Genomic DNA, 26,584 nt, shown 5'->3' with positions numbered 1-26,584 from the left:
ATAATTAAATTTTGAATTGAAAGTCGTATTATAAATGAAATGTAAGATTATTTAAACTAGTTGTAATTCATAGATTTTTTAAATTATTGAAATTACTACGCTACGGTTTATAAACATTTATGTGGCTTCATATTCATCGTGAGTTGTGCGTCTTCGAAAATGTTGAAAAAGGTTTTTGTTATTTTATTAATGTGCAGTAATATTATTTGTCAATCAAACAAAGATCTATACAATGGACAGTATAACACACGACCTGACGGATCAGATACACGATTACCAAAACCTGGTGATAACAACTACAGAACGTATGTTTACAACAACAGAAGATATGGCGCTGATCCTGGCAGATACAATCCATATAACCCAACTATCAATCAACCAGGAGGATTTCCTTACAATCCTCTGAACACAAATCCGTTAGATGATCAATTTAAATACAACACTGTAAGTAAATACATATAATGTTTTATGCATGTGATATGTATCTTTATTCATTAATACAATCATAGATAAATATGGATAATTTTAAATCAAATTTAAAATTTAGTTAATAGTAAAAAGTAGTAACGTTTATTTAATATTTTAAACAAAATTTAAGTTTTGCTTCATATATATCTATGTATTAACCTCGATATGTTACCAGTACATTGGGTTTTGAGGACACCAGTGAACAGTAGGGTGTCCAGTGATGGATATATGCCTTCCTCATACATTTCCAATAAGATTGGTAGCATCAAAAAGCATCCAGTGTATCCGATTGTGGGTGGATATCTGGTGCTTTGTTAGTTGATTGTGGTCTCTGCTGTAGAACCTTAAGGAATCTATTCTGTACACTAGCAGCCTATTCGCTGCTACTTCAACTTGACAATTTGCTGGGCTACATCAATTATTTGTTTGTCTAGGAACCTTCCATTCCTGATTAGATCTATTAAATTAATCCAAAGGATAGCCTTTTCAATAACTAATTTTATACTTACCAATGAGGTCCAAATTAAAAAAAGTTGTTTCTGTGTCATTTACTTAATATAATCTACATATTATTATATTGACTTTGGTTTGTTACTCCTATGGCAGATATATGCATTGTTTCCAAAAATCCTAATTTAGGCCATAATTTACTCTATGGACTGAAAAGAGATATAGGCAGATACACTTAAATCTTTTACCTTACTGTGCATAATTAGTTGTACTATTGTCATTTTCATTTGCCAGTTGGGAATTAAACATATCTAAGGAATAGTGATGGGATACTTGGCTAAATATTAATGAGATATTGGGTTATTTTGGAAAACCACTTTCTATCTTTTTCATCCTTGCAATAAGTCATAAAACAACATCAAGAACACTGTAGTCTTGTACGGAATTACCATTTACCGAGTGTGCTCTTATGGAATTGAAATTGTCCACAATTTAAATTCATATGCATGAAATGCATATGAATTTAAATTGTGCAAAATCACTCTTGGGGTCCATTAATTTTTTTTTATTTTAATGTAAGTAATTATGTAGTAGGCTTTCTACTAAGGGGACTTATGATATAAACAAAGTCACGAAAAGTTGCAGCAAGAACAGTAATTGCACTGATGGTGGGTTTATTGGCTTACATTATAATGGTGTCTACTGCACAACAACCTAGATAAGCCTGAACTACCATATCCTATATCCTTGCAGTCGTGTGTGACTAAACAGTTGTATAACCAAGGTGCCATACTAATTTATGTTCAAACTCATTTCATAATAAAATATAACTAGTTGTGATACAAGAAACTGCTGTATATATAAAATAAAGTTGCCTCCATAAATGATTACTCAAATAATAACCTAATTGTGCATTAAAATCTGATCTTTGCAAAAGATAAAAAAAAAAAATTACTTGCTTCATGTGTCTGCTTTACCATATCAGCCGATAGTGACCCATTACAAGGCCTCCTCCAAAAATCTCACCAATGACCAACCGTGCCCTGTCCACCAGGTCAGTTCTCCTAGTGGGGGACCTACCCAAGCCATGTGACCTTAAACCTTAATATTGTCAATTAAATTTTTCCATTATAAATGTAACACCCTGTATATGTATATAAAATAAATAGATACAATACAACACTTACAATGAAGCTCTGAGAGCTATTAAGATTATAATTTGTATTTAAGAATTTTACTTGCATGCCTTAATGAATCAGGCTTTTTAATATCGTCCATTTTATAGATGTAGTCACCCTCAGATTTTTTTATTTCTAGGATAATGCAGATTTCTCCAATTATTACATGTTTTTAATGTTGTATAATTTAATTCTTCTCCAATGCAGAATAGAGATCCAAATAATCCGGATGCTTTATTCCCTGGAGTTTTGGGAGGGTGGAGGGAGGACCTACAAGGCAGAGAAAGAAGAGACTCCAGGCAATTAAAACGAGATATTTTTGTGAACACAAACTTTGGTCAAGTACAAGGATTTAAGGTATGTATTTCTTGTTGATTGTTTTTCATTATTGAAGGTTGTGTCCATCTTGAAAGGGAAATATGATCAAAGACGAATTGTTTCCTTTATGCCATTCTATCCTCTGCATTCTTAGGCCAGTGGTAATAGTGGGTCCAGTAAGTTGACTGGGTCAAACCTGTGGATAAGACTCATGATCGTTCATATGGTGTTTAATGTTTATTTTTCCTTTAACCCGTAGTTTGTCAAGTTATCTAGTTGTGACCAAAATAACTAAAAAATTAACTAGGTTAAATATTATGAATTGCCTACACTTGATCTTAAGTTGGTTAAAGATGAATAGAGAACTTTGAACATAGTGAAGGAAGTTTAAAGTCACTTTAGACAACCCTTTACATTAATCCATTGTTGATCAGCAATTTTACTGAAAATTTATCACATGTCACCTGCTGGATACCATTTTTGCATAAATTTTATGTAACTCTTTCATTTGAGAATGGTATAAATTGGTCTGCGTAACAACTAAATCAAAAAATTTAGTTGTTACCTTGTACCCTACTGATAGCCGGAGTGCCACCAAGTTCAATAGTTGTAACACTGTAACATTGGTGAAATATCATGTTCGTTCCACATTTCAAGTTGTCGGTACTATCTGATAGTATAATATTTCTTTATTGATATTTTGATGACCTAATATCAGAGTTGCTCTCTTATGATACAGTATCATTATCACAGTTACCACAATTTGATTCATAATCACTCAGACATTCAGATATAGCATCTGCATATAATTCATTGAAAGAATCTTCATTATGTTCCATCACCGTTGTTTAATTTTTAAATATTTTTTAACAACCAAATATTTCGCAGCTTTTATAAGCGAGAGAAACAACTTGTATGATACTGACGAACAATTGCAATGCATGGTCGCCAACAGAGATAACAACAGTGATGCAGAAAAAACTCATCACAAGTTTATTCCGGACCATCAGTAACATTCGGCCTTAAAAAACATGAGTTATCTTTTGTCTGGTCAACAATGTGTTAATAAAAAGCATTTATGTAAATATAAGAAAATCAAAACAATTCCTACTAAAAACTTAAAATACAAAATTATTATCTTCCTAATGGAATCTTAGATAATAAGCCTAATAAACATATAAAAACTAAAAAATATTTACGAATATGTATATACTAATGTAATATATGTAAGTAGTAGTAGATGGCTGTTAACAAAATATCAAAACCATTTAATGTATTTGTCTAAATAATGATGAATGTTAACTACTCAAAAAAACATGTACTTCCTATGATTTCTTTAAGGAAATTGCTTTTATGCAATATCCTACTACCGCAAGGAAATACATGAAAAAATTACCAATGAAAATTTATGTTAAATTTTTTAACATAAATTTTCATTGTCTGTTCTATTAATGCATGAATACTTTTTTTTTCAAATTCTAAATATAATCCTGTCATGTACACGTATATGCAGCTATAAATCATCGACTATTTTAACTAGCTCGGAATGCTTATTTGATGAGAAGTGCCGGTCAGAAACCCAACAATTATTGTTTCTAAACAGGGGTGGACAAACTGCGGCCCGCAAGCCACATGCGGCGCTATGTACGATTATTTTTGGGTCCGATTGCTTGTCGAATTATTTCAATATTTAAATTTATATAACCTTAGTCAGCTACTGGGTAATTGAAACAAATTACTGGTTTGAATAATTTTTATTATAATTGTGGCATAAAATTAGCGAAATCCTAACACCAATTATAATTAACTAACCGGCATCTTAAGTTATTATTAGGAGTGCTGTCATATACATGTGCTTATATATTTAACTTCAATACACATATTTTGTACTTTTGTTTAAATAATTTCTAAAAATAATAAGAAAAATGACTCGCACTATCAAAGAGCTTGGCCACCGCTGCTATATAATATATACTTTTAATGTTAGATTTAAAACTAAGAAAATGGAGGTCTGAGATATCTTGTGAAAGTTTATTACATATATGTACAGTCATATCCATATAGGATTTGATAACTTCTGAAAGATGAAATTTAGATGTGTAGTGAGTTTTATGACTTATATGTGTCCATCACAATTGCTTTTTATAAACATTTAAATTTTGGCTAATAAATAAAAATATGTATGTAAACATTCTAATATGCTTCACAGGTATATTTATATGACAATCCAGATCCTAATTCTGGGTACCGACCATGGTTGACTCCAGTGGAGAGGATACAGGGTGAAGTGTCGGTGTTCTTGGGTATACCGTATGCCAGACCACCATTATTAGAAGGTAGATTTAAGGTAAATTAATATTTATATATAATTACGTACCTAGTCATCACGACGCTGAACGCAGGTCACAGATTTGATATTGAATTGCAAATTAAATTAAAAAAAAAAAAACTTTAGATCCATGAAATTTTACTTTGGCACTTCTAGAGAGCTTATAGCTGTCTACAATATAACTTGAATACACATATTTTGTACTTTTGTTTAGATCATTTCAATAAATATGACTTTAATAAAAAAAAAACATTTATTTGCGTGTTTTAAATGCGAAATCAATTGAAATAAAAAAAATACTAAAATTATGCTAACATCGTCTTCTGACAATAGACATGGCCCAATATATCTTGTTTATGTTTCCTCAGATCTCTTTTCTTGGTCTTCATCTTCTTTATAGCTGATAGACGTCCACTTCAAGGCTATCACACACACACACACATATATATATATATATATATATATATATATATATATATATATATATTTATATATATATATATACTTAGTCTTGCCATAAATATTGTTATAAAGAAAAGCACGATTTTTTTTTTATACGTAACATTTATTCCTTTCATAGTGAGTTAGTTTAATACATCAATATATAACTATTAAAAATATACAATGTTTATTCGAAGTGGTCTCCATTGGCTGCAATACAGTCTTTTAAACGTTGAGGCCAGTTATCAATAGCAGCACGAACTCTTTCTAGAGGAAAATTCTTCACTGCCAACCGAATGGATCGTTTTAGGGACTCCAAATTATCATGGCGTTTAGAGCAAGCCTTACTCTCTAAAACTGACCATAAATCATAATCCAATGGATTTAGGTCAGGACTTGACGACGGCCAGTTTTCAGTGCTGATAAAGTCCGGAACGTTAGTTTTCAACCAAGATTGGGTGGATCGAGCTCTATGACCCGGTGCCGAGTCTTGTTGAAAGCACCATTCTTTGTTATTGAACATGGTGTTAGTTAAAGGCTTAACTACCGTCTCAAGAATGGTATTTTGATAAACTTGTGCCGACGTTTTAATACCTTTTTCACAAAAATATGGCTCAGTCACCCCTTCATAGCTAACACCCCACCAAACCATCACTGAAGTGGGATAATGCCCACGTTGTACTCTGTTTACTAATTGCGAAGCTTCTTTAGAGCTTCCAGCATAAATACGGTCATTTTGTTTATTAAAATACTGCTCAATTGTAAAAATTTTCTCATCCGTAAACAAAATTTTTTTGTGACCTCCCTTTGCGTACCGCTTAAGTAGTTGTTTGGATTTTACCACCCTATTCTTCTTTAAATTATCAGTTAAGAAGTGACCAGTACGTCTCTTATAGGCTGCAAGTCCTAAGTCATCTTTTAATATACGCGACATGGTTCTAGGAGCTATCTTCATCTCCCGAGATAAAATCTTTTGCTTACGGACAGGATTTCTTCGAATTCTTTCCCTAACTGCTTTAATCACCTTTTTCACACGAACGGTACGTGGACGGCCAGATCTTTTTCTGTCACAAACAGAGGAGGTATCATTGTACCTATCAATAGCCCGGTAAACAAACATTTGACTAATACCAAGCGGGTGGAGGGTTTTAAAAATTGCACTTTTCTCCATACCTACTTTATGTAAGGCAATCACAGCGATTCGGTTCTCTTTATCACCCCACTCCATTTTAATATAACAAAATATTTAACAATATAATGGCGCGAAAATAAGAAAACACATCAAGCAATCATATAAAAATGACAGATTAAAAATTCAAACGTAATATTTTCTTTTTTTGAATAGTAACAGTATTTATGGCCAGACTAAGTATATATATGCTTTCCCCAAAGATCGCCACGATGACCGTTCTAGCACTGCCTGCCTATTCACTCCACGTCTACAGGCACGTAATCGCAACTCGAAAACATTTCAGCCCAAACAACCATGAGTTGCACGAGCGATGTGCATCGTCTGTTGCCACTTAAGACGAATTCTTCGAGCTATGTCGGTGACCTTGGTTTTTCTGAGAATCTCCTTATTCTTGATTCGATCTAGATCCTTATAACGCCCATCGTGGGTAACCACGTCATAAGTCCGTATGTCATCACTAGCAACTAACATTGGTCAAAGACTTCCATCTTCCGAGTCTTCACAGTTGGTTTCGACGTAATATTTCCTTCTATAGTTATGCTTACAAAACAGATTGTTTTGTCCCAGGTATACAGATCTCTTTTACTATGTATTAATCAGTGCATTGTTTTATTTAGCCTCCTAGACAGCATCCCGGTTGGCAGCTAATGCAAGCGGTGGACTGGGGCCCCGCTTGCCCGCAACCTGTTAGGTTCACTGGTGCCACCAAGGGCATCCGGGATATGGATGAAGATTGTCTCTATCTCAACATTTTCTCTCCTAATGTAAGTGTAAAATTGATATAATTGACTATATACACCTATCCCCCGATTTACACCTTAGATACGTTCCTGAGAAAAACGTGGAAATCGAAAATTTAAATTTTTAAGTCAAATCCGTGTAAATCGAAAACCTTGCGGAAAATGCATAATTTTGCTATTTAACAGTTGTGATTTTTTTTCAATATTTAAGATGTACACAGAAATAAAAATAAAATGCATTGACACATTAAAATATTCAATATATTACGGAAACACTGTTTTTTTATTTAATTACAATACGTTAAACAGAAGAACAAAAAATAAAACCAAAGGTGTTTTATTATGCTTTATCACTGTCAGAAATTACTCACAATCTTTTTTTCGGAATCGAAGGTTCGATTTCACTTTCATCACTCGAAGTTATTTGTGCCGATTCGATGTTTGAAGCAGAAATATTTACATCATGAGAAATGGTAATAAAATCGGTTATTAATAATTGCTTCAAATTTTTTGCGAAAACCGTGTAAAAGCGAAAACGTGTAAAACAAGTACCGTGTAAATCGGGGGATAGGTGTATTTATATACTCTTATACGTTGTGTGATGGCGGATTATAGTTTGGTTATTCGGAGACTTTACTCTAAAGTTAAAGTGTTGATTTATAATAAATTTTGTCAGCTCTAGCTAGTTTGTCATATCAGCTACCATGAACACAGTGAGAATTGGTAGCCCGGCGGTTGAGAACATACTTGAGATCATCGGTCACGGTTTCGATTTCTGGGATACAGTCTTATATATAAATCACGCTTTGTGTATTGATTATATGGGATTGCCATAGCTCACTATCAAATTACCTGAGGATGGGCAGTAGCGCCGTGTTCGTACTGTAATATCACACTGCAATCGTATACTCTCCTGTCAAGCGTGACAATTCGATCTTCGATGGAGGTATTTCCATTGTAGTAAGCGTCTTTTGGCTGAAAGGACGACGCTTGAAGCGATATGGTATCCAAGGTCTATACTCCAAATATTGAGATAAGCTGCTACTACTGTATTTAATGGAATCAGGCGTTATTTTGCGGAAGTCCATCCTAAGTAAGAAAAGGACCAATATTTAGCCACTTCCGCACATGCAGTCGTAGTCTTGCAACAAAGTGCACCGCCCACCGACCCGCTGATAAATGCGTATGCGGCAAACAATGCGAATTACACAACTACTACCGCTAAATCACTCAACACGTTTTTTACCTCTTCACGGGGCATCTTCAGGAGTTATGTTACACCGATTAGTGCCAAACACAGAGAGAATTCACTCTGTGTTTGGCACTAATCGACACGACTACGACTGCATGTGCGAAAGTGGCTAAATATTGGTCCTTTTCTTACTTGTTACTACTGATTAGCATCTTGACTAGACCTCCAAATCCTTCCCAAAAATAATACTTTTATATCAATTTATACTATATACTATGTCCATGGACTATGACGAAACGTGAGACAATTGCAAGGCATTTACTGACAGCTATCCTTGTTTTATATCTCAATCTATTTCATGTATCAATTTCGTAACTGCGGTTGCGGTTTCCTTATATTAAGACGTGTATTGTAATATCACTTTATTGCAATATCAAATATGACAAAACCCACATCTAATATTATCTGAAATAGTAAGGGAGTGTTTACAATATACATGAACGAGCTATTTTTTGCTGATTATTTTATTGATGTATAATAAAGTATACACACATTAGACCAGTATTTTTGGACCTTTTAGATGCCATGCCCCAACATTATATATATATATATATGTCGCGTCAAGTCCACTTCCTAATGGCCCCCCTTAACCTGACCACCTGTGGGGCGTGGAACTTACTTCGGGAAACACTGCTTTAGACTAACCGTTCGACGGTCTTGTATTATCTGTATCTTTACCTTACGCGTGCGCAAGTAAGATATAGAAGAGACGGTAGACGCAAGTCACGGTGTCTGTTCTTGAATATCTCGTGTGCGTCTCGTCGAATGGCTTCTAAGGTCGCTAGTTGCAGGCGACTTCCAAGCGGTCCAATTGTAAATATACCAAAGAGGCTTATTTCCAGCATTGGATTTTCTAAAGTTGGAATGATGAAATCTGTAAGTTATAGAAAGACTTCGCTGTTATACCTCTCGCACCGTTCTTCCTTTCAGCTGATGAATGCCCACTGCAATGCATTTACCTTCAACTACCCAAAGATAGCCACGATGCCCGGTTCTGCCTGCATCCACCGACTCCTCGTGACCTTAACTATATCGTCTGACCTAGTGGAGGTCCTACTCAGGTCGCGTCTACCTGCTCGTGGTCAAATTCCTAGTCATTTTGTTGACCCGCTGCAGTACTTATTCATCCTGGCTCTTTTGTCTTTATCTATATTTGTTTCACTGGGAAAAGACATTTCAATTAAAACATAATATTTAAAAATAAACTCTTTTCGGCCTTTTGTCCGTTGCTAAAATCTCACTACGGTTCAGTGACTATCGATTGAACGCTTTTGGATATTTTTTCGAGCGCAATGGGACGATCTATATTTATACCCTGTATAATATCGTAACAAAATAAACATAATAATAACCTGCGGATTCTATTGGATTTCTATGAGAGAGGAGTACTGTGAGTTAGTAAGATGAAATTGGTATTTAAAACTCACGGGCGTTAGGAAGGCAGGTAATTTTTTTTTTTTTTGGTAGTTTGGTAGGACTGTCTAGAACATGGATGCACAGACCGCGGCACGCCGGTCGAATTCTGGTGGCCCGCCGACAGCAAAAATAATACTCTCGTACATTCGAAAAATATTGAATTCTATTCCAGAATAAAACCAAAAAAAAATAATTTATCTATACTTCTGGCAGCCGGCCCGCCATCAGATCATGATTTGCCCGAGTGGCCCCTAGTCTTAATAAGTCTGTGCAACCATGGTCTAGAACATGCAAATCATGAATCGGCCGCCAGAAGTATAGGTTATTAAAGACGATAATAATTAGAATTCAATATTTTTCGAATGTACGAGAGTATTATTTTTGCTGTCGGCGGGCCACCAGTATTCGACCGGCGGGCCGCGATCTGTGCATCCATGTTCTAGACAGTCCTACCAAATCACAAAAAAAAATTGATACCAAAATCGCTTTTATTTTCGATTCTTCGCGACTTTTTGAACAAAAATTCCTGCGTATTCTGGCTATTCAGCAAACTCAGGCCAATTTGGGAACGCCGTTTAGACGCGATTGAGGAGATAAAAACCGAATCTAAGGTCATGAAGGCTGTACTGGAAAAAAGACTATTCCGACTGTTTCGATATCTGGAAAAAAGCATTAGCAAACGTGAGTTTTATCGGACGGTGATTATTATGATGGTGATGAAATTGATTTGGAAGAATAAATAAAGAGTTTACATTATATAAATAAATTTATCTTACTTTTTGATCACAGTATTATGTGTCTGTCACCTGTTCTATCATCGGATTTCGGCTTGACGTTCTTTTATGAGACTCTTTGTACACTCACGTAATGTAAGATGTCTCAGACAAATTGAATTATAACTCGACCATTAAACTACCACTGCTATGTTTATAAATATATTCCTTTTGTTTAGATACAGTATTATGCCCAGCAGTGGACATATAGTTGAAATTGTGATGATCATTACAGCGTATAGCTGGAATTGATTTACAAATGAATCTCTTTTGATTTATTGCTCAAACAAAATCCGTAGCAATGAAAATTAGTGTTCGGTTCGTCGACCCGTCGATGATCCGTCACCTCGGTACGTTAATTGATTCAATTTATAGCGCCTGCTAAGAATGTTAATCGCTCTTTACCTTTTCAAACCGACAATCAACTCTAGTCCTTGGTAATAAGATTTACTTTCTATTAACAAGCGGTTATCCTTTGATTATAAGCAATTATTGTATCAAGCACGGTACCGGTCATGTGGATTACAGCTGCCACCTTTAGGATAGCTCGGTTAAAGCCAGCTTGAAGCTCTCAACTCGGTAGGCATGTTGTTCGACTTATGGGTGACAATAAATTAGTTTCTAAGAATCTTCTTAGCTTTGACCACCGCCCACAAGTAGAGTCTGTTAATTTTCTACAGGATTCATTTCGGGGATTGCACTGTAGAACTCTTCGATCTTATCCCACCATCCCCGTTTCTCTACAGTACGAGTAGGAGGTCAAGCCACTACCACCTTGACACGGTCGAGTTCCCTTAGAAGCATATTAAGCCTTTCGATTTTGTGTTTATAATCGACACATCGTGAGTAAAGAACAATCTGCCGGCTCTCTTATTTCCTGAGAAATATAACCCAGGTCTCTTCAATGCCATAGTGAACAGGTACTTACTGAATCTCCGAGATTCATTTTCGACGTCATCGTCCAACAGGCGAGTTGGCAGACAAAGGCGGAATAGTAACTGATAAAAAATATGAAAGACACTTGTCCGAAACAGCTCGAAGAATGACCTACCCAGCTGAACTGACCACCAGAACACTTCGTGTTGCTGCCATTCACGAGTCTGCATGGAGTGTAGAAGGGAGGATCTCCCTTCAAAGTCCGCAAACTCTCCTATTCTAGTCAACCTGGACTAAAGGGAGGAACTATACCTAATATGTTTTTTTTATTCTAGACTGAAGCTGGTGCCACTGCGCAGAAATATCCTGTAATGGTCTACATTCACGGAGGACAGTTCTCATCTGGTGCATCGAATCTCTTCCCTGGGCATATGCTTGCGGCATTCTATAACGTGGTTGTCGTTTCTTTCAATTATAGGCTCGGTGCTTTAGGTAATTTGAACTCTATTATCATTCTATACTTCATATGTAATATCTAGACGAAAAAAGAAAGGTAGACTAGTGGCGACCACGAGCGTGGGTAGGTTCTCCACTAGTGGTCCGACGACATAGTTAAGATCGCGGGAAGTCGCTGGACGCGGGCAGCGCGAGACTAGTCATCTTAAATATTTAATAGAATCAGGCGTTACTTTGCAGAAGTCCATCCTAAGTAAGAAAAGGACCAATATTTAGCCACTTCCGCACATGCAGTGGTAGTCGTGCAACAAAGTGCACCGCCCGCCAGCCCGCTAATAAATGCGTATGCGGCAAACAATGCGAATTACACAATCGCCACCGCTAAACCACTCAACACGTGTTTCACCCCTCCACGGGGCATCTTCAGGAGCTATGTTACACCGATTAGTGCACACAGAAGAACACAGAGTGAGCTCAGTCCGTCGCCACTTTGTTATTTATATGCCACCTCCTTTCCCACTACCACTCAAAGTATACGATACAATAGCCCACGCGATCGGTCACGTGACTTTATTGGTCCTTTTCTTACTTAGACCGGTCATCATTGCGATCTTTGGGTGAGCCCTGTGCCTTGAAGTGGACAACTATCGGCTGACACAATGATGATATTTCGATGCAACCACTTTATTTCTTCTGGTTACTTATATATCGTTCGTATCGTTGTCTTAAAAACAAACGAGTTAAAAGATCAGGTCATATTAAATTGGAATTACTCCAAAAACACGCCAAATTATGAGTTAAATTAAGATAATCAACAGAAGAGTACAAGGAGGCGTGTGCAAATGTCAAATCATGTGAACGCATCTTTACTTTATCACTAACCTATAACATTAGTTGTCAATTTTTTGCAGTATTTTTTCCCGGCGAGTGTAGTATATATTTTGGCATGTAGTTTTAAACATATGTTATACAGGTGATTGGAAATAGGTAGTAAAACCTTTAATGTGGTGAATGTACAGTTCATTTGTCAGAAAAAATGTATCATCACTTTGAAACTATATTTTAGCCTGTAACTACTGTTAATGAATGATAATTAATTTTTATATGTAATAAATCTAAATTATGACAATGCCTTTCCTCGATATATTATCAATATGTTATTATTGCTGAAAGTATGTTTTAGTTAAGGTACGTATATGGTACATATATTAAATTATATCAAATGAGTTATGCATTCACCCCTTTTAATCTTTAAACTTTTATACTTTTTAATGGCATTTTTACACTATACATACGTGAAAATAATTTATATTATCTTCACCCAGGTTTTCTCTCCACCGCGGACGATAACTCCCCTGGCAATTACGGGATTTTGGACCAGGTGATGGCTTTGCGATGGATCCGGGATAACATCGAGCCTTTCAACGGCGACTCCAACTCTATAACGCTGTTCGGACCTGGTGCCGGTGCGGCGTCTGCTGGTCTACTGGCGTTGGCACCTCAGACCAGTCAGATCGTATCCAGGGTCATCGCTCAGGTATTTATTTTAAAAAATATGGCCTTTGTGATGGTAAAAGTTGGGGTAAGTCGCTGAATGCAAGAGCAAGACGGGTCATAGTGGTGATCTTTGGTGGAGGCATTGTTTTGCAGTAGGCGTCTATCAGCTGATATGATTAGTGTTATAAAAATTAAAAATTCTGATGCACGTGCTTATTTAAAATTTCTACAACATACATAATATATATGATGTACAGACACATAAGAAAAGTTATTTAAAATCTGATTATATGTGTCATGTCATCGTTGATTGTATAAGTTAACTAATAACATCAGTATATATGTATGTATGACCTCACGCTGCTAGCCATTTTGGAAATGGAAATTTCATAGAAAAAGAGGTCCGTAAGTTGAAACCTGAATGCAGAGCTTTAGATCGCACACTATCCTCACTTATTCAAGACATACGGAGTCCTTTTATAGGACTACCCGCGTCAAACGATAATATACGGCGTCGTCCGAACATATATGTACATTAAATAAATAAACTATTTATTATTTAATACATAACATATGACATTGATAATAGTCTTTTTTATAATTATGTCGTCCACAAAATGTGCTTCAAGACGATATGATGATGAATATATGAGTAATTCATATGATAAAATTTTATTGGATATCATCATTATAATTTCAAGGAAGAAACGAGGGTATATATATATATATATATATATATATATATATATATATATATATAAATAAGATGAGCTGGAAGAGGCCTGCATCCAGCATGCTTAGAGTAATCTGTCTTGCAGGTGGACCTGTGATCACGAGAAATATCTCTAAAATTGTTGGTTCTTTTCAGCTGATAGATGGTCACGGCAAGGAGTAAACCTCTCCGAAAGACCGTCACGATGGCCGATCTTGCGCTACCCGCTACCCAAGACTCATTTCTGATTTCAGTTTTATTAAATTGGACTCTTCTAGTATTACTCTTGTAGCGAAATAATCACAACTAACAAAATGCTTTCGCTTATCTGTCAATCCATCGGTCTACGCATGCGCAAAATGTTAGGGCGCGCGGCGTATGATTTGTAGGCGGTTGTCAAAACCGCGTCTCACGCCGATAAATATTATGAAACATAATAATAGCGACGGCGTCATGTGTTGTTGTTTGTGAATTTGTATTAAATTTTTAGTGCCGTGATGGAATATGAAATTAAAAACTATCTCATATCAATTTTAAATCAATGTTTAATATTTACAAACGAGTGGTGAAAGTTTTATATAAAAATTATTTCATTCGTACGACAAATAATTTATTACGCGCGTTAGTGTATTTGAAGTTATAAGCGGGATGACTTTTAAAATAAACTGTGTCTATCTTTCATTGAAGTCTTTTAATTTTTGTGCTCCAGCTCGGTAGGTGTTGTCTCTAACATTGCCTACCGAACCTGTTAAACTCCACAACACTGTACAATAAGATCTATCCTATCTACCCACGCTTCAAACCAGTCCTATTGTAATTATCTAGAACACCTATATCCAACACTAAATATCTTACGGCTGAACCAGTCATCACGAGATGCTATGATTGTTCCTACATTACCATTTAGTATTTCTTTTTCTTTTTTAAGCCCATAGATGGCCACATGGGTCTTCTCAAAGATCGCAAGTGACTTTTTGCGACCTTGACTATATAGCCTCGGTCCACCCCTCGTGGTCGCCACTTGAGAATCATGTCATGTATATTAAAACGTAAAATATATTTAATTACAGAGTGGATCGGCGTTAGCGGACTGGGCGCTTATTGAAGACAAGTACAGGGTCCAGAACACCTCGTTGGTTTTCGGCAGACTGCTCGGTTGTCCTATCGACTCCTCTTGGAAGCTGGTCAACTGCTTACGGCAGGGCAGGAGTTTCTACGAGTTAGGCAATGCAGAGTTTCAGGTAGTAATTATGAAATTATTAATGGTTGATAACTAAAGTATACTTGTTATTTGGCAACACTAATGTTATGTACCGCATCACGCTATGGATATCTAAGATTTAATCACTTGAATAAAAGACTTTAAAAAAGTTTAAATAGAAAAAAGAATTGTTTCATGCACAAATAAATATATATATATATATATATATATATATATATATATATATATACATGTGTGTGTGTGTACTAAATATAATAAAATATTTGAAGACGTAATCTTACACTCCCATGTAATGTTTTTAAATTACCTTATGAAAAGTTTAAGAAGTTCATTGTGTCAATGCAATGCAAATAACAAAATGCCGCAAATCATTATTGAACTACTATTAACAAAATTCAAAATGCATGCAGTGTCGCTTAGGATGTGGAAATAACAAAACTTTTTTCGATCAAATTACGCAGTATAGCACCAAACAAATAATTTTGCGGTATAAGTTGTAGAGAAGTAAAACTATACCGCTCTATATACATAATATCTTTATATACTTATGTTAGACTAGTGGCGCCATCTGTTATCGTCTCGCTGAACTGATTTATAAAATATCGACCAAATTTAAACTACTGAAAATATATTATTCAAAAACGAATATTTAAATGATAAAAATCCTCGGCAGTGATGTCGCCTGATTATTTTGATTTCATTTAGGCTATATCTGATAATGTAGTATATTTCTGTGTTAAATATTATTAAAATATTTGTTGTTGAGTTTCTTCCTTCTTCTCCATAACTATAACACTGCGAAGCAGAGTAGAGTCAAAAAAATAAAATAGATTAAAAATAAATAGATAATACGTTAACGATTATTAAGAATTCTGTTAAAAATTCCAATATTGAATAAATATATTTTTTGTTTATATTTATCATAACTAATACTGTTATTAAGGATATTAAACATATTGTAAAAATGACCACAAAAAACCGTCTTAGTTTATTGTGAGATCAGGGTGTGCTGGAACCCTCGTAGTTACAAGTTTACTGTCGGAAGGGAGTTCAGACCGATTTTAGTTTAAATCAAATTCGGCTCTTCTAGTATTCTTCTTGTCTATATGGTTAATATAATGGAAAAACATTTACTGCATTTTATTTTTTAAATCTAACAGGTGTGGGGTTATGTCGGAATTCTATTGTTTAAGGAACAAATTTTAATGTCCCCAGAGGCAGCACTCATTTGAGAGTTGGACTTGGTCCCGTGTGCACAATATAGTTTATGATAATTTTAAAATTATTATCTCCTTTTATACTTTTATCTACATGGCGATGATTTTATATTTAACCGTTTGGAACTAAAATATTGAATGTCATTTCAGCCTCAAGTGGGCTTCATCCCATGGGGTCCAGTGCTGGAGAACAACTTCACGTTTCCCGGTGACGAGTGGTATGAGGGTTGGCGAGAGCGCGACTGGCATTTCCTGAGCAAGCGACCCGAGGATCTGATCACGGGTAGAAGATTCAATCCTGCGCTGAGATACATGACAGGCGTCACCACGCAAGAAGCTGCATATGTCTTATGTGAGCAATTTTTTTATACGGTTACCCAGAGAGCAATGTAGAGGGTTATACCAGCTTAGCTGTAAGGTAGAAATGGGAAGATCCTAAGAAGTAAGTACCAAAGTCACCGAACTGGTTATAAACAGAGTATGTATATTGCATGTGCAACCAATGGGCGAAGGCTGAAAGGTTCTTGAGTCGCGAACATGAGCCCGTAGATGTGGCCTGAGTAGATGTCTAGATGGACCAACGATATAGTCAAAGTCGTAGGAAGTTGTTGGATATAGGCAGCGCAAGACCAATTATTGTGGCTAACATAGAGAAAGGTCTGTGCCTTGCAGCGAGAGAAATAAAATAATGACATCCTAAAACCTTAACTAACAAGCCAGCTTAGTAACTAGTAATATCAAATTGTCTTCAACATCCATTCGTGGTGGCCATTTTTTTGGCCCTAAAGACTCTCTAGCTTTAGAAGGCAAAGAGAATGAAGGATTGACGTGGTCTCCAACCATCGTCATGCAACACGAGGGTTTCACAGGTAGCGTGAACAGCACATACCCTGAGACAGGCTATTCAACGTATCACAGGGTAAGGGACTGTGGAAATATTAAATAGAATTACTAACGTGATAAGAGATACTAGAGTTTCTCTCACTGCACAGATGGCGAACACCATGATGGTTTTAGTGTGTATAGCAATACTCTGTTCTCCTTCCCGTGAAAATCTTTACTATTCAGAATGTTTCCCCATTGAAACCAAGAAGTATTTTAGACGACATTTGCGTAGAAGAAAAAGGTAATGTAAATATATCAAGTCATTTTATTATATAACAATTGCTCTTTCGAACTATTTCAGACACAAACGAATCCCTGGCACCAACATACGAGATAAGTGAGCAGTGGTTCGAACAGAAGGTCCAGGAGCTGGTACTCCGGTACAACTACACCCTCAATCCCCGGGGAGTGTATGAAGCTATCCGCTACATGTACACATACCACCCTGATCCCCACAATGTTAGCGCTGTAAGAGACCAATATGTTCATGTAAGTATTATCTTTTTTTCTCTTTATTTTAAGTTCTTGATTTGTTGAAAGAGAGTGATTATTCTGAAAAGATTATACAGGATGATTGGTTATGAATATAAAAGCTTTAAAAGGAAGTGATTGTATAACTTATTAATTGTCAATTAATGGATAGTCCAAAAATCGACTGTTTCTGAAATAAAAAATAACATGATAATATTAAAAAAAAACAGTTTTCAATATTTGAATAACTACATATTAAGATAAACTGTTGTTAACTACTTGTCTCTGCTGACAAAAGTTATATACCAGCAGAAGTGATATTCCAATAGAAAGTATAAATTAATGTAACATATTTCAGCGTGATCAATTTATAGTGTAATAAGAAATAATTGTAAAAGTTTCAAAGCTTTTACACCAATAATCAATCATTCTGTATAGATAAAGATATTATAAAAGCTCGTAATTTTTTGTTATAAAATTTATTGTGGGTGTGTATTATGTCTCTCATTACTCTCTCTGTCATTTCCTTAACTCCTAAAAAAATAGGGGATGGAGCATGTTTGTTATAGATTATTATAATCGAAATTCAATAACTTTTTATTCAACATGTAATGGTATATACATATCTTGTTGCTGTTTTCACCTGGGAAAAGAGGAAAGAAAATCGGAGAGAATCCATAAATATTTTTTATAAACGAATTAACTCTGCAGAAAAAAATCGTGTTTATTGCAGCAGCCTTATCATGTAGAAGTATGATATAAGACATAATAGTTAAAATAATCAAGCAACAGCTAATTAAGAAAAAAAATATATATTTGAATCAATAATATTTTATTCCCAGCTTCTTTCCGACTTCCTGTACCGAGCGCCTACAGACAAAATGGTGAAGCTGCTGTTGGAACAAAATGTTCCAGTTTACATGTACGTGCTTAACACAACAGTGGAATCGTACAAGTGGCCTGAGTGGAGGCAGTATTCTCACGGAATCGAAGGTATCTTTCTCTCCGGCGCGCCATTCATGGACCAGGAGTTCTTCCCGCGGAGGCTAAGGATCGATCGACAGGCGTGGACGCCCAACGACAGGAACATGAGTCACTTCTTCATGAAGGCTTACTCCGACTTTGCTAGATTTGGGTAATTGTATTATAAATATATTTGTTATAATTTAGATATTATTTAGATGTTGTAATTTTTCTTATAATAATGGTAGTAGTAGATGACTGAGATTTGCGATCGAAGCCTGCAAGCTTATATATAGTTCACATTAAATGCATTAATTATATATGATTGAAACTATTCACAAAAAAGTTTTTATAGTATATCCCCCCATAGATATCTTTGAGGGAGGGCTTTGTCTTGCAGCGGGTATCTGGGCTGAAACAATGATTTTTTTATCTTCTATGGTTTTCTATTTCTTATCTTTATAGTTATAAACCGATAACATATTTCTGAACGCAGGAAAACACAAGAAAGAAATTAAATTGATTAATTAATTGTATTGTATGTACAAAAAGATACTGTATACAAACCATCGCAATATATATTCCCTCGAAATACATTTTTAATATCCAATTAAAAATTATGGACCTAATGTGTACCACACAATCCACAATTTTGGGAAAAAAATAATATTTAAAAATTATTTAATTGTTGTTAAGGTTTTTTTTAAGATTACAATCCACATGAAAAAAAATTTCATGAATCGTCGATATCATTATAAGTATTAAGCCACCCCCTGCTTATAATGCTGATATGCAGAGAAGAGTCGGCCAGAAACTCAACCGCTGCTCTTTTAAATGATATTCAACAATTTTTTCAAGTGTACATTATAATATAAACCATGTAAATGAATCAACAAACCAGGTATCACACATATCAGTCTACTAAAAACTCCTGAATGCTATAATATGAATAATTTAATTAAATGCTTTTAATTTTAGATTTTAAACTAAAAAACGGAATGTTTCAGATATCTTGTGGAACTTTATTATATATGTGTAAACCCAGACCCCCGAAGGTTTTATTAACTTCTTGAAGAAGAAATTTAGGCATTACAAGCTTGTTTTTTTCTTGTATTTATTATATGTCAATAATAAAGCAGTTATCAAGTTTTATAATTCTAAAAAAAATATTTAAATTGTGAACAAATAGATGAAGTTCTAAAATTAATTATTCTGACATTAAAAACTTTTTCTTCAAACTTTCCGAGTGGCCAGGTAATAAATGGAAAAATCATACTTTGTTGTTTTAAATACAAATCTTCTAGCTAACTTATTCTGCTTATTATTTTTTTCTTAATAGAGGATTTTAGGAGACTTCAGGCCAATTACTTCTGGCAGTACCAAGTCTGTAACGACTAATGGTGAACAATAATTGATTTTAATATCTAGTAATTCTGTAAACCATATATTTTTAGATAGGGTGTACATTATAACATTACATGCATTATTATTGACAGCAAATGAGCTGATATTTTTTTTTAATTTCCAGTAACCCCACCCGGTCACGAATCCTGGGCGTGCACTTCGAGATGGCGCAAGCAGGACAGCTGCGCTACCTCAACCTCAACACAACCTTCAACTCTAGCATCCAGCTTAACTACCGACAGACAGAGCTGGCCTTCTGGACCGTGTACTTGCCCACTGTCATTGGTCGATTAGTGCCAACGTACCCGCCCATTACCGAGGTATGTTCGAATATACATATGTCCCATTAAATATATTTAAAATACCATGAGTTTAATTGTTATTCTTATATTTATTTATTCATTTATAAATACAATCTGTTACATCAACATCATCATTTCAGCCGCAAGACGTCCACTGCTGGGCATAGAGCTCTCCCATAGACGTGTCGGCAATCAATACTAGCTACTCTATATATATGCCAAGGTGTAAGACGAAAACAATGCTCTGAAAAATCGACCTAGTTGATCTTTCCCCAATCCAGTGGCGTAGGTAGCACCTGGCACCAAAGTTGAATTTTTTTTTTGAATGATGATGATGAAAAATGAAAACCATAAATTAAAGTAAATAACATAAAAAGAATATCGAATTTTACGTTTTTGTGCTAAAAAAGTTGTTAAATAATATGAACATTAAAAAAAATAAACGGTTACAAATTATAATATACACAGTGTTTAAGCCTTTCATTCGCAAAACACACAGTGTTTTTTAAAAGGGCCCTAAATGACAAAATAATAAATTATTATTTTATTACATTTATCATTATTGCAAGATTATTTAATGATAAATAGATTAAATAATCTTGCAATAATGTCAATAGAACATGAACTAGTCGACACTATTGATTTTGAAAATGCGATTAATTACTTTGCAGGCCAAAAAGCGAGGAATGTTCGTTTTTAAATTTTCCCAATAAATTTTATTAAGATCTTATGTTATTTTATATATTTGTTATTATTTTGAACCAAAAAATATATATTAACTACATTCTGAATTTTGAAATTATTTAGACTCTTTAGGGGGGCACCAAGCCCCAATCTGCCCCAGGCCCCAAATACCATAGCTACGCCACTGCTCCAATCTTTAGTGTCGATGTGCCAAATCATATGCCGTGAGGTACACCACTTTATTTATTGTCTAATGTAAATGTATACCTATCAATAACTTAACGACCTTTGATTTTAATTATATAATAATTAAAAAATAAAAATACTAATTCCAGTATTGGTGGGAGCCGAAGCAGCCATTGCAAATTGCCTTTTGGTCGGTATCAAGCGCTTGTCTCTTACTCCTTGTGTTGTTGGTTGTATGCTGTATGCTGTGGAGGAACGCGAAAAGGTATACAATATTCTAAGTAGGACTCTTACCAAAAGCTTATATACTACAAACTGCCTCTTTCTTTTTCTCACCATTCCTCTCCTCTTTTTCTCTCTCTCTTTCCCTCCCTATTTCTACTCTTTCTCCTCTCTTATTTCACCTCTTTAATATCTTTCGCAGATCGCAGTTTATCGAATTGAGCGTCTTAATTTTAATAATCTCTTTCAAAATGCACCTAACTCTGTAAATGTATCAAAACTGTAGTAATTCTATATCTATACTAAATACACTAACAAACACAACTGACTATTTTCGTTTTACTAACCAACTAACATTTCAGGTCTGCACCTCCAAAGTGGAAAATGGTTCCGGCAACGTATGTAATTCGATTATTTGATATTATATATGTTCGCTTATGTGCCGTATTAAATACAACCTTAATATATATAAAAATAATATATTTATTGCACACACAAAGTATACAATATTAGAATAAAAATACAAATAAAAGTAAAACTATCTATCTTTATCAATCTCTAGTAAGCGTAAACGTGCACCCTTATACAGGATGTGTGACCTCCACAATTCATATGTTAGTGATATTGATATATTCTTGTGCTCTCTTGTATCTTTTAAAAGACAATTTCGCTCTAAATCATTAGGTACAAACAATACAATTTAAACCATAATATAAATATATTATATAGATATATAAACAAACATAATATAAGCTTATAAACCATAATCTTTGACCCCTGTTTATTAATGTTTTTAATTGTTCTGTCATTGTTTGACCATAAATCATTAAATGTTTTCAATGAGATAGTTATAACGTAGTAATTGTAACTAATTTTATATGTCTATGCTTCTAGTTTGTACTTTCTTACTACTTTTTGTTACTTTTTATCTCCAATAAAGTAAAGTAAATAAAGTAAAACATCAAATTAGAGTACTAATTAACTAATATTACATAAACGCTAAAAATGTATGAATTAAACATTTTTTTGATTGTCGCGAACAGAATAGAATGTGTGTGTGTACCTCAGTAGATTTGTTGAACATAGGACCGCGGACACGGCACGTTGTTTTTCGACGCCTTGCCTTCGACTACAAGGCAGATAGTGCAAGATAATAAAAATCAAATAAAAAAATGTTAAAAAATAAATTGGTTAAAAACTAATTGAGACTGACTTTACCAATTATCTGTATATACGTATATATCCTTTTTTAAAGTTTCATAATATTTTGTAATAGGTTATTATGGAGTGAAAAGTAAAATAATTGCACGTTTTGACATCTCGCTATGAACTTCGCGCATATGACAGCTCTCTATGAACTTCGCGCATATGACAGTTCGCTGTAAATTTCGCGCGTTGTGCACGCACTGCAGATGTATACTATCTTTTAACCGCTGCTCCGGTGGTATTTATCGATAAAAGTTTTTTTTTCAAACATTTATTCAATAAATTAAGTGATCATTCTAAAATACGTTACATTAATTTATTTTAACGCGACAGACAGGCCAATTACTTCTGACAGTACTTTTGTACTAGACTTTCTTTACGGTAAGCGATAAAATTTATTGATAATAATGGGTGCAATATTTGATCCTCATCTGGATTTTTCGTAGACACGCATATGATACGATTTTTTTTTAATTTTTATAAAAAAAGTGACACTGCTACACATATTGTTGTGATTGTGTAACCAATGTTACATCACCACTTAATAATTAAGTGTTGATGTAACTATTATTTCAGCCGTACAACCTCCACTGCTGGACATATGCCTGCTTCATAGATGACAAAATAAACATTTAGCAATAATTTTCAGGGAATCGGATCGTTACTTCAACGGCGATATATTCATGGTGCCGGAGCTGGAAGAGACGGGCATAGATAATACGACGCGTTCTAGAGACAACATCTACGAGTATCGTGACGTTCCCATAAAACGGCCACACACGCCGCAGACTTTAACTCGAACGGTAGTACATTTTATTTATTTCTTGCCTTAGCCGATAGACGCCCACTGCAAGGAACAGGCCTCCCACAAATATCGCCACCATGACCGGTCTTTCCACAAACAGCGTCTTAACTAAGTCATCGGTCTACCTAATATGAGTCCTACCCACGTCGCGTCTACCGGTCGTGGTCGCCACTTAAGAACCTTTTTACCCCAAAGGAGCGATGTGCCTCAGCCACTTCAGACGTGCAAATCTTCGAGCTACGTCGGCGACAGTTTTCCATTTCTCTCTTTTCCTTCTCTTCCAAGAAAAAGTGCAATGGCCGGTCTCACTCCAGGATTAGTTTCAGACAACCTTAGTAACAGATTACATGTACATACAATCATACACAGACATATACATATATATGTATATATATATATACATAGATATATTTATTCATATGTAGTTATAATAAATATATTACAAAACAATTGATATACATCGAATTAACTTTGATCGCACTAGCCACAGAGAGAAAAAACAAACAGAAAAACAAAAAAAAATACTGTACTAATGGTTTGATTATCCATTTCGATTTTGTCGAGTAAATATTTCTTAACCATTTGCTTAAAAATAGGTAGTGACTTATCACCTACCTTGATGACCTTTTAAATTTTGTAAACACTTTTTCTTACTATATTACTATTACGTTGTATATTATTTCTGAAATCATTAATTTTTGGATAGGGTCTACCACATCATAATTAACAGCAAATAAGCTAAATGTTCACTCCTTTAAAGCTTTTATACAATAATCAATTACCATATATCAAATGCGCACTGTATTGTATTCTCAGATAAGCCAGCCGCAAACGTTACAGTCAACACGTCCTCCGTCAGAAGCCTCCACCGGCTCGGCGCTGTCCCTCAAGGAGAGCGTGGTCTCCAGAGCCCCGGAGCCCGTGCCCAGGGCGCGATCCCGGACTCAAATGGTGCACGGAGTACCTCAAACGACCGTCTGACGAACGATTTTGAACTTTATTTTTTCACTGATAAGTTATTATTTATATCTACACTGCCAGTTTTCGATTCATATATGATTCATGTGTTTTTGATATAAAACATAGATGTATTAGCACAATTATGAGATTAAATTACATTTTGTAATCAAGCTTTGAAGGCGTCCAGCTAGAAAAATATGGAGGGGGCTTTTTCACGGTCTACCTATATAAGTATATCGTATAAGCCGTTATCTGTTTCCTTTGATATTTACAACAAAAGTGGTTTCTATAACAAGCTACCGCATACTTTTAGTGAACATACGTCTGAAAATCGTCTGTACGTGAGTCATAAAAAAAAACTTTGAAAGTAAATGTAAAAAAATCATATTATAATCTTAAAGTCCTCGTTCTTAACGTAAGACAATGACAGCTTTACTAAATTTAATAATATATTAGGTTTAGTTTATGTTATCTGTATGCTTTTTTATTGACAACACATTTTACACAAAAATATCTTAAAACTTTTTTATAAACGTTATCTTCTAACTTTAATTTTTAACTTTTGTCTTATAAAATCACCATTATGAATTTCAATTCATTTATTTATTTTCAAACCTGCGTCTTTTGGAAATTAACTAAAAAGGTGCTATCTGCAAACAATTATAGAATTTATAGTTTTAGATATAAGATCTATTATTCTTATACACTTAGAAATATGTTAGTAAAATAATTTTTAAGATTATTAATTTTATTAAATTTTATAGATTCATAATGCCTGTGACATAAGTTTTTTTTATTTTAAAAATGACAGTTGTTTAGTAAACTTAAAAAATAAGATTCAAAATTAGAATATTTTTGTTCTATTTAATTTAAATGGTTAAATTATATTTTAGGTATACTTAAATATCCACCGCTGCATGCATTATTTTTAAATATGGAATACGTTACTATTTTTTTTATTTGACATTCCGTTGATGGAACAAAGTTGCCATTACCAGTTTAATTTTAGACTGATTTAATTTTTAGGTTTATAGTATCTGTTGTAATAGTTATACGTTTTGAAGTTTTCAAAATAACTATTTACTTCTACATATATCTTGGTGTCTTAAAATGTTGTATTATTTTTATACAATTGTCTATGTGGGCACTCTATTTTTGTTAAACTGCTAAGGAATCAAAAGGTAGATTGATTAAAGAAAGGCACACGTATTTCTATCATAAATTAAATTCGAATTAAACTGTTGTATCATAGATAATAAATTATTAAATGTTTGTGATCGTTTGTCCGTCCATTTATGTGAAACAATCACGCGTATTAACGTGTTTTTATTTTAAAATGTACCAGTATGTAATTATAAATAAAATTATTTTTAATGATTTTTATTTAGTATTTCATTTTATTACAGATTTCCGTCTTAAAATTTTTTGATAGTGTAAGAATGTTTAAAGATTTAAAAGGAAAAAATCTTATTTGTAAGCAAAAAACATTTTTCAATCACCTTGTATAAAGTGATTACTCTGAAAGATGTGATATTAATTATTTTGTATTCGAACACGACACGCTTTAAATTTTCGACTTTTAACATAAAGTAGTATCAATTTGGTGAACATTTTTTTTTACTATATTATGATTACGTTATTGTTATTGAAACTATTGATTTTGAGAGTGATATATCATGCGAATGCCGGGTCCAATGTTGTAAGGTGATGAGCTGGATACCATGCTTGGTGCTGATGACAAGAGTTACAGCTTTAAAGAGGTCATTGCAATGGATTGGCGTTCACCTTCACCGACCAGACTTCTCTCCACCCAACCAAATTTTATAAGATGCTACCAATGTTCCTTCGGAACCCCATTCCACAACTACCCTGGTGTTCGCTCTTGACAGCCTTAAATCTTTCGAGTTACATAGTAATTTGTCCATTATACCTCATACATATGTCGCGGTATTGTTATTC

General features: G+C 34.4%; 1 protein-coding gene across 1 annotated transcript; it reads left to right on the top strand.

Moving 5' to 3' along the window:
- The first annotated feature begins 105 nt into the window (after window positions 1-105).
- On the top strand, window positions 106-24,833 carry Gli (carboxyl ester lipase-like protein Gli). Its single transcript, XM_068770121.1, has 14 exons — window positions 106-444; window positions 2,304-2,453; window positions 4,624-4,761; window positions 6,994-7,140; window positions 11,769-11,925; window positions 13,215-13,426; window positions 15,169-15,339; window positions 16,688-16,889; window positions 17,724-17,911; window positions 18,736-19,028; window positions 20,385-20,580; window positions 21,582-21,697; window positions 23,510-23,663; window positions 24,482-24,833. Exons 1-14 carry the CDS (start codon window positions 160-162, stop codon window positions 24,644-24,646), a joined length of 2,574 nt encoding a protein of 857 aa, XP_068626222.1. The 5' UTR covers window positions 106-159; the 3' UTR covers window positions 24,647-24,833.
- Window positions 24,834-26,584: the final 1,751 nt, after the last annotated feature.

This window comes from Battus philenor, unplaced genomic scaffold (assembly GCF_028537555.1).
Source record: "Battus philenor isolate CCGP_79_NKW_IND1 unplaced genomic scaffold, ilBatPhil1.0.hap1 SCAF_3, whole genome shotgun sequence".
In the NCBI taxonomy this organism is placed as follows: domain Eukaryota; kingdom Metazoa; phylum Arthropoda; class Insecta; order Lepidoptera; family Papilionidae; genus Battus; species Battus philenor.
The sequence above is the reverse complement of the archived record's forward strand: the minus strand, read 5'-3'. Positions and strand labels throughout refer to the sequence as shown.